At 45.5% G+C, this 12,816-nt stretch overlaps 1 protein-coding gene across 1 annotated transcript in view; it reads left to right on the top strand.

Moving 5' to 3' along the window:
- LOC138262451 (phthioceranic/hydroxyphthioceranic acid synthase-like) overlaps positions 1 to 12,816 on the top strand; it is a 242,937-nt gene that overhangs the window by 172,514 nt on the left and 57,607 nt on the right. Inside the window, exon 5 of the mRNA XM_069212344.1 lies at positions 95 to 276. Coding sequence (XP_069068445.1) covers positions 95 to 276 — 182 coding nt within the window. The remainder of the gene's footprint in view (positions 1 to 94; positions 277 to 12,816) is intronic.

The following is a 12,816-nucleotide window of genomic DNA, read 5'->3' as shown; positions in this document are numbered from 1 at the left end:
AAAAAACATCTATTTGTTGAGTGAGCATAGCTAAACAATAATAAGTTAGAAATAATTTCCCATGTGAAACTCCTTTCCTTTTTTTTTATTTTAGGAGACTGTGAAATGGCTTTGTGTGGAGGAGTAAGCTGTATTATCGATCCACGCATATATGTCATTCTCAGCAAGGCAAAAATGATTTCACCGGAAGGCACCAGTAAACCATTTTCTAAAAACGCTGATGGATATGGAAGAGGAGAAGGCTGTGGCATTCTTTTATTAAAGCGTCTCACTAAGGTACTTTTCAATAATGTACTTTCAAACAGTTTGTGGGAAGCGTTCAAATATCAGCTAGTGTGTCGCTCACTCTAGAGTGGTAGGTCTGTGGGTAAGCACAAAAGAAAAGAAACAAAAGATTGCTGGGGGTCAACCTAATTGTAAGAAAGGTAATTATTGATTTGGGTGGGTGGTAGTCTATCATATTTAATAAAGTCACTAATCTGTTAAGTACAGTTAAAAGTTGCAATAATTTTAACCCCTTCGCTGCCAGGCCTTTTCCCCTTCAGGTGCCAGGCCTTTTTTTTGGCTATTTGGGGCAGTTCGCACTTAGGCCCTCATAACGTTTTGTCCACATAAGCTACCCATGCCAAATTTGCGTCCTTTTTTCCAACATCCTAGGGATTCTAGAGGTACCCAGAGTTTGTGGGTTCCCCTGAAGTAGAACCAGGAAATAGCCAAAAACAGTGAAAAAAATGATTTTTTTTTTAAAAGTGAAAAAAGGGCTACAGAAGAAGGCTTGTGTTTTTTTCCCCAGAATATGGCACCAACAAAGGGTTTGTGGTGCTAAAATCACCATCTTTCCAGCTTTCAGGAACAGGCAGACTTGAATCAGAAAACTCAATTTTTCAACAAAATGTTGGCATTTTACTGGGACATACCCCATTTTTATGATATTTTGTGCTTTCAGACGCATTCCAGTTAGTGACAGAAATGGGTATGAAACCAATGCTGGATCCCAGAAAGCTAAACATTTCTGAAAAGTAGACAACATTCTGAATTCAGCAATGGGTAATATGTGTAGATCCTACAAGGGTTTCCTATAAAAACTAACAGCTGAAATAAAAAATATTGAAATTGAGGTGAAAGAACCAGCCATTTGTCTCCACGTTTTACACTGTAACTTGTTCCTGCGATGTCAGATTTTTTAAAGCAATATACTGTTATGTTTTCTGGACACATCTGGTTGCAGGGATATATAGGGCTTGTAGGTTCATCAAGAACCCTAGTAACCCAGAGCCAATAAATGAGCTGCACCTCGCAGTGGGTTTTCATTCTATACCGGGTATACAGCAATTCACTTCCTGAAATATAAAGAGTGAAACATAGGTATCAAGAAAACCTTTGTATTTCAAAATGGGTAACAAGTCAGGGTGTTGAGAAGCAGTGGTTATTTGCACATCTCTGAATTCTGGGGTGCCCATACTAGCATTTGAATTACAGGGCATTTCTCTAATAGATGTCAATCAATCAATAGTTTATTCGGTCCAAATTTGGGCCATTTAAAAGGGTTAAAAATATATACATACATACAGAAAGATAAAAACCATAAACCAATACACAGTAAAAGGAACAATAGTAAAAAAAGTAGGGGTCCAGTAGCTGCCTGAGAAAGATTTCATAAATAGGTGGGGTGAAGGAGGTGCTCGGAATAGTCTTTGGATCTTACCCTGTACATAACCCTGAACAGTAAAATAACAATAACGTAAAAACTGTTGTGTAGCACATATCTATATAAAATCAGGCATTGAAACTCCAGACAGTAAAACCGATTAAAAATTTAAGAAGTCAGACAGTGGTAGATGATGCTCTAGGTTAATTAGTTCTTTTGGGTTAATTAATCCAATAAATTGCATCTTGACAATTATAAAATTAAGTATAATTTTAAATTTATAAAACACTTTAGTTAAAATAACTCAATGTAGCACTTATTCAGAGATACGGTCTTTTGGGCTCAATAAGTCGCGGTTTACAATTAGAGCCCAAGGCTAATATAACAGGATGCTGATTTACTATTTTCTAGACAGCTCTTCAAACAGTGAGTTAAAATCTAAGATAGTCCTATTACGAATTTTCCATGCTGCTGCCAGATATTTAGAAACAGCGCTGATTATCAGTATGGAAGTGTCGTATTTACATATTCTGAATAGACTGTTGCGGGATAGTGGTTGGAGTGTTCTGCACAAGGGAATAATCCACTTCCCTCGGGGACCTTTGTACAGAGGGCAAAAAAATAGGACGTGTTCAGTAGTTTCCTTGCATAAGTGACAATTTATGCATTTGTCCGATGGGGAACTGTTAGTCGACCAACCAGCCGTGTAGCTATTGACCGCCAATGTCCCGTACCTGAGCTGGAGTAATAGAGAGCGAGCACGGGCTGGTATGGGTAGATCCAGGGAGCTTTCAGGGAAGGGAACGTGTTTGACCAGCAGGAATTCTGCTGTCAGCCGACCTGACCCATTTGGACCGAGAGATTCCTCGTTGATTTTTGCCCAATAATGTTCTTTGATCAGGCGTTTAGCACTGCCAGGAATCATCTCGGGGTTCTCCCAGTACTGGGATAGACTCAATTTGGCCCATGCCGCTTTCATCTCCCTAAGCCACCGTACTTTTTCCCATCCGTGATGAGGTGGTAATAGTTCTTTGACTGCTGCCCTGTAGGGTTCAAGTTCATCTGTTTTCCATAGTCTGACCCAATACAGGAGTGGTCTTAGATATGCTATGTCTTTGATACTATTTAAGCCCAGGTCCAGTCTGAGGGGGAGCATTGGCGTGCCCCTCCCCAGTCTAGATATGTGTCTAAGGAAGTTATTTTCTTTGATTTGGAGAGTATCCACCTGTCTGTGTAATCCCCAAAGTTCTGCTCCATATAGGGCCGCAGCACGGATTTGTGCTTTATATATTTCAGAGATAAGGATCAGAGGGGGGCTTGTAGCAGTACTAGCTTTGCGTCCTATTACTCCACATCTTTGGCTAATTGTTAGTGCCCCTTTCCTTATGGCTGGCTCCCAGCTGCCCTTGTCAGATAGTCTAATGCCCAAGTAGTCATATTCCATTACTCTCTCCAGGGGAGTTAAATCCATCTTTATGTTTGCGCTGAGCTTCTTGTTCGGGGCGCTGTATATCATAAGTTTAGTTTTCTTATGGTTTATGTCTAATCCATAGTTTCTGCAGTATACACCAAACTGGTTTACCAAGTTTTGAATTCCCATGGGTGATTTAGACAAAAGAATAGTGTCATCTGCGTAGAGTAGGCAGGGGACTTTGGTTCCAGCCTGCTTGGGAGAATCATTTGTGCAGTTTACTAAGTACTTGATACAGTTGTTTATGTATAATAAAAAGAGAGTTGGGGCCAGGACGCACCCCTGTCTAACTCCCCTCTCAATAGCCACTGGTTCTGTGAGATCACCCTTCTTGCCGTTCCTGATTTGGGCATAGGTATTTTCATGTAGGCGGGTAATAAGTTTCAGAAGGCCATGTGGGACACCCATATTGGCTAGCGTCAGCCATAACTGGTTTCTGGGGACCAGGTCGAACGCGGCTCTGAGATCGATAAAAACTACGTAAAGGTTACCCCTTCCTATTTCTACAGTTTTCCATTTTATTGTTAAAAATCTTAGCACCTGATCTATAGTACTGACTGCTGGTCTGAACCCTGCTTGTAGATCAGAGATGGCATTTGTTTCTAAAATCCAGTCTTCTAGACAGGACAAAATTTGCTTTGCAAAGATTTTTGGGAAGTTGTCGAGTAAGGAGATTGGGCGATAGTTGGCAGGGTTAGAGGGGTCGCCTTTCTTAAAAATGGGGACTATCTTTGCTCCCAACCAGGAGCTCGGAACAGGTGCTCCAGCAGCTATCTCATTGGAAATGAGGTTTAAGTATGGGGCCCATACATCTGGATTCGTCTTGTAAAGGTCTCCTGGTATTTTATCAAGGCCGGGGGCCTTTCCCCATTTCATTGAGGCAATCGCAGCCTTGGTATCTGCCAAAGTGAATTCAATTTTGGGGGTCTCGGTGGTCATGATATGGATCAGATCCCAGGAAGCAGCATCGGTGGTCCCCAGGTATAATTGGGAAAAATGGTCGGACCATTCTGCAGGGAGTATTGAGGCACCAGGCGAACGGTGTGGTTCATTGCTGGCATCAGCTACCAAATTCCAAAATTTCGTGGTGTCGTTTGTTTTAGCAGATTCCAGGAGGAGGACCCATCTTGATTCATCCCATTTCCTACGGGCTCTACCTTGTTCCTTTTTGTAGTCTTTTCTAGCTTCCCTTATATAATCCATCTGGCCACCTCTTAGGGCTCTCAGCAACTTATGCTGTGCTTCTCTGCATGCAGTGTTGAACCATCTTGTGTTAGAGTTCTGTTTAGGCTCTGTTGCCGACTCTTTAGTAAGTAGGGTTTTTAGAGAGTTAAAAAACAGTGTGTGGGCTGCTATAAGCCCACCACTATCTTTCGTGGGTTGAAGTATATATTCCATATGATCCGCCAGCTGCCTGTACACTTTTGCCAAAGTGGTTATGTCAGTGTTCAGGGATTTCCATCTAACATTTCGCCTGTTGTTGGTCAGTGCGAGCTGCTGTCCATAGGACTTGGGGCAGGAGGCTTCAAGTAGGGGTAGTAGGTTCCTGAGAGATAAAATCAATGGTTCATGGTCGCTTTCCTCATGTTCTGTGATGTTCATATCGACCATGTGGCCCCAAAGGCGGATGTCGAGCAAGATGTAATCAATCTGGCTCTTCTGCAACCCACGCCTAAATGTGGGGTGAAGGTTAAGATCCGAGCGGGAACGGCCATTGCAAGCCCGGAGGCCGTGTGCCAATGTAATGTCCATGAGCTGGTATGATAGTCTGTTGATTTTAGGTCTTTTGCTTGACACCAGCTGGGGGATGCCCCAGTGAGCATCTTCATCTTTATATAGTTCCTGGGCCAGCGAGTAGGGTTCAAAAGTGGTGTTAAAATCTCCGGCAATGAGAATAAAATGAGAGGGTGATTTATCGGTGAGAAAATTGTCTAAAATAGTCAGTGCGTTGGACTCATATTTATTGCCCAGGCTCCTATTATAGATGTTAATTATTAAAAGTGGTTTCTCTGTAAGGGATGGTATTGATAGACCCATTAGATCAGGGCAGCCCAAGTCAATTGGTTCAATTTGACATTTGAGAGAACAGCTGAGCCATATTAGCAGGCCACCTGAGGGTCTCCCTGAATTCGCCTTATTTGCTGGAACCCAGTAGCTTTTGTTACCGATTCTATATTTAGGCTCCAGCGCCCATGTTTCTTGGAAGAGACATATTTTATGTTTGTCTATAAATTTTCCCCATTCAGGGTTGTTCATTTTACTCTCCAACCCGGCAATGTTCCAACTGAGGATGGTATCTAAGCCCTCTGGTTTGTTATCGGGAGCTTCAGCCACAGGATTCTCTCTTGGGGCTAGGGTACCGTGGGGAAGCATTGTGCCCTTCTCAGTCGTGTCTAGGGTGCTTCCAGCCCCATCTAGGTCGGGGGGTGGCCTAAGCCATTCAAATACCTGGAGCAGAGGTGGGTCTGCGGGTTTGCTGTGATCTAGTGGGTCTGTAGCTAAGTTAATCTCAATCGCCCTGCGCTCCTTATCTGTTCCCCCGATATGGATTTTAGAACATTTAAGATAGTCTAACTGGGCGAGAGCGGGAGTTAGAGTAGACTCACTAGTGTTGCTAATGGGAGTATATTCGGCCCCACAGTTGATTTGCCCTGTTTTATAAGTTTCATTTTTCCCAGCTATAGGATAGTTTTTGTTCCAGTTGCTTGAACCTCGGGAATTAGGAAAAGTCATGTGTAATAGTCAATCGTTTTCGGAGAGTGTGGGCGAGGCAGCATTGCAACTTGGCTGGAAATCAGTTGGCATCTGAGTCCTACGAAAATCTCTGGATGTCATTGTCACCCCCTTGAAGCCTGGTGCAGCTTTATGGGGGTAAAAGGCCTGAAGCCTGCAAAGTGAAGTGGCCCCCCCTAGGGGGTTGGGATGACATGCATTTAGGGAAAGCTGTTCGACAAGGGAAGGCGCATTAAAGTTAATAACAATACAGTCCCCAGTACCAGGGTTTTTGAGTGGACCCACCCAACCCACCCTCCTCACCATTAATATTGAGGGTATCATATGGAATGCGAATCTAGCATGTTTATGCAACCAATGAATAACCTTATTTTTCAGTTCTGTGAATGATTCTGGGATGATGGACTTGAGCTTAGGGACATTCGTAATAACAAGCACGTAGGGGCAGGCTTCTGGTGGTAGATGTAAAGTTCCCATGTTAGTTCCTGGGTCCCTGCGCATCCGATCTACTGGGATATTTTGGTGGGTTCTATGGAGTTTGGTGCCCGTGTTTGTGGAAGGGGCAATTTCACCAGTCCGCCTTAGGTAAAAGGAATCGCTCTTTGGGTACCACATTTTAGGGAGATTAGCCAGACTAGGTGTAGAGAGCTTCGCTGGTTGATGTAGTGAGTCAGAGCAAGGTGGTTTTGGCTTGTGAACCATAGGTGGTGGGAGAAGGGGACTACTGGCATCATTGACAGGGGGGCCAAGGATAGGGTGTTGTCGCAAGCAGTGCAAACCCGATGGGGAAGGGGGGATTGGCTGGCTGGGTTTAATGAGGGCATCGAGTTTCTCCTCGATGGCTGATAGACGGATTGTTATAGGATGTAGTTGTTTTAGAAACTCATCTTTAATAAGGTCTGTGATAGAAGTAATATCCAGATTGCCATAGTTGGTAGTTTGGGCAGGTATATGATCCTTAGATCTGGTAGGCACGGCATGGACAGAGGGGTCCAGGACACGGGCCCGTTTGTTCTTTAGATTCGTCTCCCCCCGTTTCCTTTTGCCCTTTGTGCCATGATTTGGGGAGGGTGTAGGCCTGTTTGGCATAGGCTGGGTAGATCCCGAAGAATGTATGGTTCTGTCCAAGGGCTCTGCGTTGAGTGTTTGAATTGTGAGGGTGGTTGGTGCTGGTGGTTCTGCAGAGGGGGACTGGGAAGCTGGTGAAAAGAAAGATGGGGGAGCAGTTAGACGGCGCTCGACCAGTTCAATTTCTTTTTCTAGTGCCCCTACCGCTTTTTGGAGGAAGCCGTCTAAGGTCTTGTTGTTGCCTGCTTCTTCCAAAGGTATCCCTCCCTTCCGTCTACCCATCTTGTTTTGGTAGGACACTCAGATCCTGTGCAAAAGTTTAACAATCTATTTCCTGTGAGCACTCTCCCTCTCTTTTCCTCACCCTGTTTAGCTCTGCTGAGGTTTATGTTAGGGAGTGCTGAGATGCCTAAGAGGCATGAAGAGGCATGAAGGGCTGTTCACCTATGTTTGAGAAGGTGTCCGGGTAGGTAGATAGTTGTCAGCCACTGCCCAAGTCCTGCATCCCCGCCAGGAACAGGATGGCGGTAGGGGGTGTCGCGGGGCCCCTGGGGCCCCTGGGGGCCCCTGCAGTGCCCATGCCAATGGCATGGGCACTGCAGGGGGCCCCGTAAGAGGGCCCGCTTGTATTTCACTGTCTGCATAGCAGACAGTGAAATACGCGACGGGTGCAGTAGCACCCGTCGCACCTTCCCACTCCGCCGGCTCGATTACGAGCCGGCTTCATGGTGGGAAGGTCGTTTTCCCCTGGGCTGGCGGGCGGCCTTTTGAAGGCCGCCCACCAGCCCAGGGGAAAACTCAAAATACCCGCCGCGGTCTTCCGACCGCGGTACGGTATTTTGGCGGCTCCCGCCGGGCGCGCAGTGACCGCACCCGGCGGGAGTCAGAATGACCCCCTATTTCCTCTCATTTCGGTGGCAGAAAGTTCTGGAATCTGAGAGAAGCCACAAGTTTCCTTCCACCCAGCGTTACCCCAAGTCTCCTGATAAAATGATACCTCACTTGTGTGGGTAGGCCTAGTGCTCACGACAGGAAATGCCCCAAAACACAATGTGGACACATCAAAATTATCAAATACAAACCTGTATTTATTTTGGGAGGCGGGGGCACCTGCATTTTTGGTCCTGGACTCAGTAGCCATATAGGGAAACCTACCAAACCCAAACATTTCTGAAAACTAGACACCTGAGGGAGACCAGGGAGGTGTGACTTGTGTTGATCCCCTAGTGTTTTCTTACCCAGAATCCATTGCAAACATCAAAATTTGGCAAAAAAAAACACTTTTTCTTCACATTTCGGTGGGAGAAGTTCTGGAATCTAAGAGGAGCCACACATTTCCTTCCATCCAGCATTCCCCCAAGTCTCCCAATAAAAATGATACCTCACATGTGTGGGGGCCCAGGTGCCTGCAACAGAAAAAGGCCAAAAACCTGTAGAGATTGAGGGGATAGCACAGCAAGTTGATAAGCACATATTTTTCTTTTATACATCTTTAGGCGGACTCTGCTTTGGGGACCAACACAAGTGAGGTATCATTTTACTTGGGAGACTGAGGGGAACGTGGGGGAGCATGAATTTTGTGCCGGAGTGGTGATCCTACAGAGAAAAGTCAGGAAAATATGCTTTTTTAAGCAAATTTTGAGGTTTGCAGAGGAGTCTGGGCAAGAAAATGTTGGGGGATCCATGCAAGCCACACCTCCCTGGGCTCCTTGAAGTGTCTAGTTTAAAAAAATGTCTGGGTGTGGTAGGTTTCCCTAGATGAAGGCCGCACCCGAGACCAAAAACATAGGTGCCCCCTCCCCTCAAACACAGATAGTTTTGTAATATGTCATTTTGATGTGTCCACGTACTTCTGTGATGTTCCAAACACAAAAATTGTGAAAAGAAACTCACTTAGCTTATGGTAAAAAGACCTCTCACACACCAACCAAGTTGGTGGCATGCTTCATCATCGGGGTACCACCTGAGACACCTAGCGTGTCACGGGTGTGCTGCGACACCTGATTATAGCGGAGCAGGTTTTGTCATTTCTACCACACATACTGGTTGTATTTGGCACGAGGGTGAGTGATGGTTCAGTAGATCAAATTTTATTAACAAGACCTTTCACAAAAATGAAATGCACTGTTAATAACTGAAAGGCCAAAAAACTGAACCAATGGCTCACAGCTCGTGAGCTGTAAAGCCACGTCAAGGCACTAACCGTTTTACAGTCCATTCATACACCTTTCATACATGACATGCACAAGACCATTCACACCGCCAGCCACGGGCCCAGCACATTACAACACTCGGATCGACAGACAGCACCACTCACGGGCCCATCACTTACATAGACCCACATGCCTGATACAGCAATCTCACTAGCTGATGGGGGTGTGTGGAATGATGTTTGGCTGGCACCGCCAGCCAAGCACCACTCCACACAGACCGCCAGCCAAGCGCTACCCCACACACACCGCCAGCCAAGCGCAACCCCACGCACACAGCCAGCCAAGCACCATTCCACACACACCGCCAGCCAAGCGCCTCCCCACACACACCGCCAGCCAAGCGCCACCCCATGCACACCACCAGCCAAGCGCCACCCCACGCACACTGCAATCACTTTTCTTTTGTTTATAAACAACAAAGAAACCACTAACTAATTATAAAATAAGTACAAAACTACAAACACAAAAGCTCTAACTGAAAATATGACAGAAATGTGAAACTGAACATCTGAAAATATAAAACAGGCAGTTTACGCTTACGGTATTTCCCTCCAAATTTTTTTTTGGGGTGTAGTAACTCCTGAAACGGCCGGCCACACAAAGCCCAGGCTTGAAAGGGCAATCGGGGCAGTACATCTGGTTCTCCCTCTGGATACCTCTTCTGGCACATACTCTACATTTCTTAGTTGGCAAGTCTTTTTTGGGAGTGGGAGTAATGTGATCTGGAAAGTGGCGATCTTTCAATCTAGCCACATCCTCCACCACTGCTACTCTTGCCTGTTCCACCACAATAAGGCTCTCAATCACTGACTCCTGAAATGTAACAAATTTCATCCTTGACTCAGGTGAACAATCCTTGAACACAATAAAAGCATTAAAAGTTGCCAAATGAAATAAATGTAGGGCCAACTTTTTAAACCACACGTACAACTTACGAAGAGCAGTGTAAGGTTCCAACCTCTGATATACTCTATCACCACAACCCATGTGCTTATTGTAGTCCAAAATGCACGCAGGTTTGTGCACTTCAGCAACCTGACCTCAAACAATCACAGGGGAGGTACTCTCATCAAGGATGGTAGATAGCATGTACACATCCCTCCTGTCTGAAAATTTGAGAGCTAGCAGCTCAAGCTTTTTTACAGACAAGCTCCCTTGGATTGCTTTTCTGGTTAGAACAGATTGTGCCACAAGCAACAATGTCCACTCTAAACAACTCCTTGAACAACTGCACTCCAGTGTAGAAATGATCTATGTACAAATTATGGCCTTTGTTAAACAGTTGTCTACCAAGTTCCCACACAATTTTCTTGCTAACTCCAAAAGTAGGTGGACAAGCAGGGGGGTCAATCCTGGAATCCCTGCCAGTGTAGACCCAGAAATTATACACGTATCCTGTACTACTTGCTGACACCATATTCAATTTAATTCCATACCGTGCCCTCTTACTTGGAATGTACTGCTTAAAAGCCAAACGCCCCTTGAACAGGACCAAAGATTCGTCCACACTTATCTCTTTGCCTGGAACATACACCTCTGAAAACCAATCTACAAAATGATCAAGGACAGGCCTAATCTTAAAAAAGACAGTCACAATTAGGGTGATCTGGTGGCAAGGCTAAAGCATTGTCTACAAAATGCAGCATACGAAGAAGAAGCAAATAGCGGTCACGAGTCATAGTTGCAGGGATTATAGCTGTTGCTATCAAGGGACTAGTAGACCAATAAGAAGCCAGTGACGGCTTCCTTTCCAACCCCATCAAAAAAAGTGAAACCTAAAAACATTTTCATCTCTTCCAGATTTATAGGAACCCACTTGGTAGCTCTAGACTGAGGCCTAAGTCTGGCAGCGTTGTCCCTCAAATATTGCCCTGCGTACAAATTAGTCTGCTGAACAATCTCTTCCAAAAATACATCGTCCATAAACAAGTGAAAGAAATTGACAGGCAAAAACTCTACACTCTACACCTGGGGAGACCAGTGAATGCAGGTAACTGTGGCTGCTCCTTGTTTGGGGCAATCCAGCTGTCAGGTCTTCTAATGGGAAACCCTTCAGCCCCAGGCTGCTGCACTCTTGACACATCAATGTCCTCCTCTAAAACAGGCCCTTCATCTGCACTGAGAGTGGCTTCCTCATCAGAAGAATCCTCTCTGGCAGAAAACTCACTGCCAGAATCTCTCACTTCCTCCTCTGCCTCAGATACAGAGTCAGTCTTATAATCGTGGTCAGAAAACGACTCAAAAAGCATGCCAACAACCTGCTGAGCATTAACTCTGTGGCTAGCCATGATCCTTTGTAACAACAAATGGATTGCCAACAACAACCAGCACAGTCTAAAATAAGTAATAAACAAAGTGTAGCTTTATCACAAAGAGTTATGTACTAAAAAAACAATACCACTCACTTGCCTGAAAAAGTTAGACTCACCAGGAAGTACTCTGCACCTTCACAGCAATCACCTATGATGTCCCACTAAAAAGAAAAAAGAAAAAAGCTATTTAGACAGATGACAACACAAATATAATTGTGCACAAATCTAAGGACAATTTCACACATAATCCGGCATTTAGAACACCACCTACAAACATGTCATTCATGCATGTCAACAATACTCCTTTGGAGTAAATTGCTTTCACTTACCTAAAACATGCAAACTATGCAAACCGCAGGACAACTACTGCCAAAACCGCAAGGATCCACAGCAAAGGAAGCAAAAGCTTTGAACTAGAACAAAAAGAAGAAATAAACTGTTATAATCACAAATACAAATACTTCGCCAGTTGACAAACACCCCGCCACCAAGAACTTAACAATGTTTCCTGGTGCCTAAGTGGCTTCTGCTTGGGGGCAGATGGGCCTAAAAACAATAGGCCGATCTGCCCCCAAGGGGGGCAGAAATGTCCATCAGTAATGTGCCCCCCTTTGGGGGGCAACCCTTGCCAAAGGGGCCGCCCCCCACACAAAAACAAACACACACACAAGATCCCCGGTGCCTAAGTGGATTCTGCCCCCTTTGGGAGCCGATGGGCCCAAAAAAAAGGCCAATATGCCCCCAAGGGGGGCAGAAATTGCCAACAGCTCTGTACCCCCTTTGGGGGGGTGGCCCTTGCCAAAGGGGGTGAAAGGGGGTTTCCCCAGCACAAAAAACAAAGGGGAACAAAAAAAAAATCCCTGATGTCTTGGTGGCTTCTGCCCCCCTTAGGGGCAGATGGGCCTAAAAAAATAAGCCGACCTGCCCCCAAGGGGGGCAGAAAATGCCATCAGTAATGTGACCCCCTTTGGGGGGTGACCCTTGCCAAAGGGGGAGAAATGGGGCGCCCCAGCACAAAAAACAAAGGGGAACAAAAAATAAAATCCCATGCGTATTGGTGGCTTCTTCCCTCCTTGGTGGCAGATGGGCCTAAAAGAAATAGGCCGATCAGCCCCCAAGGGGGGCAGAAATGGCCAACACTAATTTCCCCTAAGTGACCCTTGCCCAAGGGGTGCCCCCAAGACACAAAACACACACACACAACACACAATCCCTGGGTCCTAGTGGGTTTCGACACCTCCCGGGACGAGATCGGCCAAACACATGGCTGATCTAGCTCAGGGGAAGCCGAAACATATAAAAAAATATTGCCCCCGGGGCAGCGCCCTTGCCTAAGGGGTCGCTGCCCAAAAACGTAATAAAAATGCAATC

This window comes from Pleurodeles waltl, chromosome 10, assembly GCF_031143425.1.
Source record: "Pleurodeles waltl isolate 20211129_DDA chromosome 10, aPleWal1.hap1.20221129, whole genome shotgun sequence".
NCBI classification, from domain to species: Eukaryota; Metazoa; Chordata; class Amphibia; order Caudata; family Salamandridae; genus Pleurodeles; species Pleurodeles waltl.
Note: the sequence above shows the minus strand (reverse complement) of the source record. Positions and strands in the feature narration are given on the sequence as shown.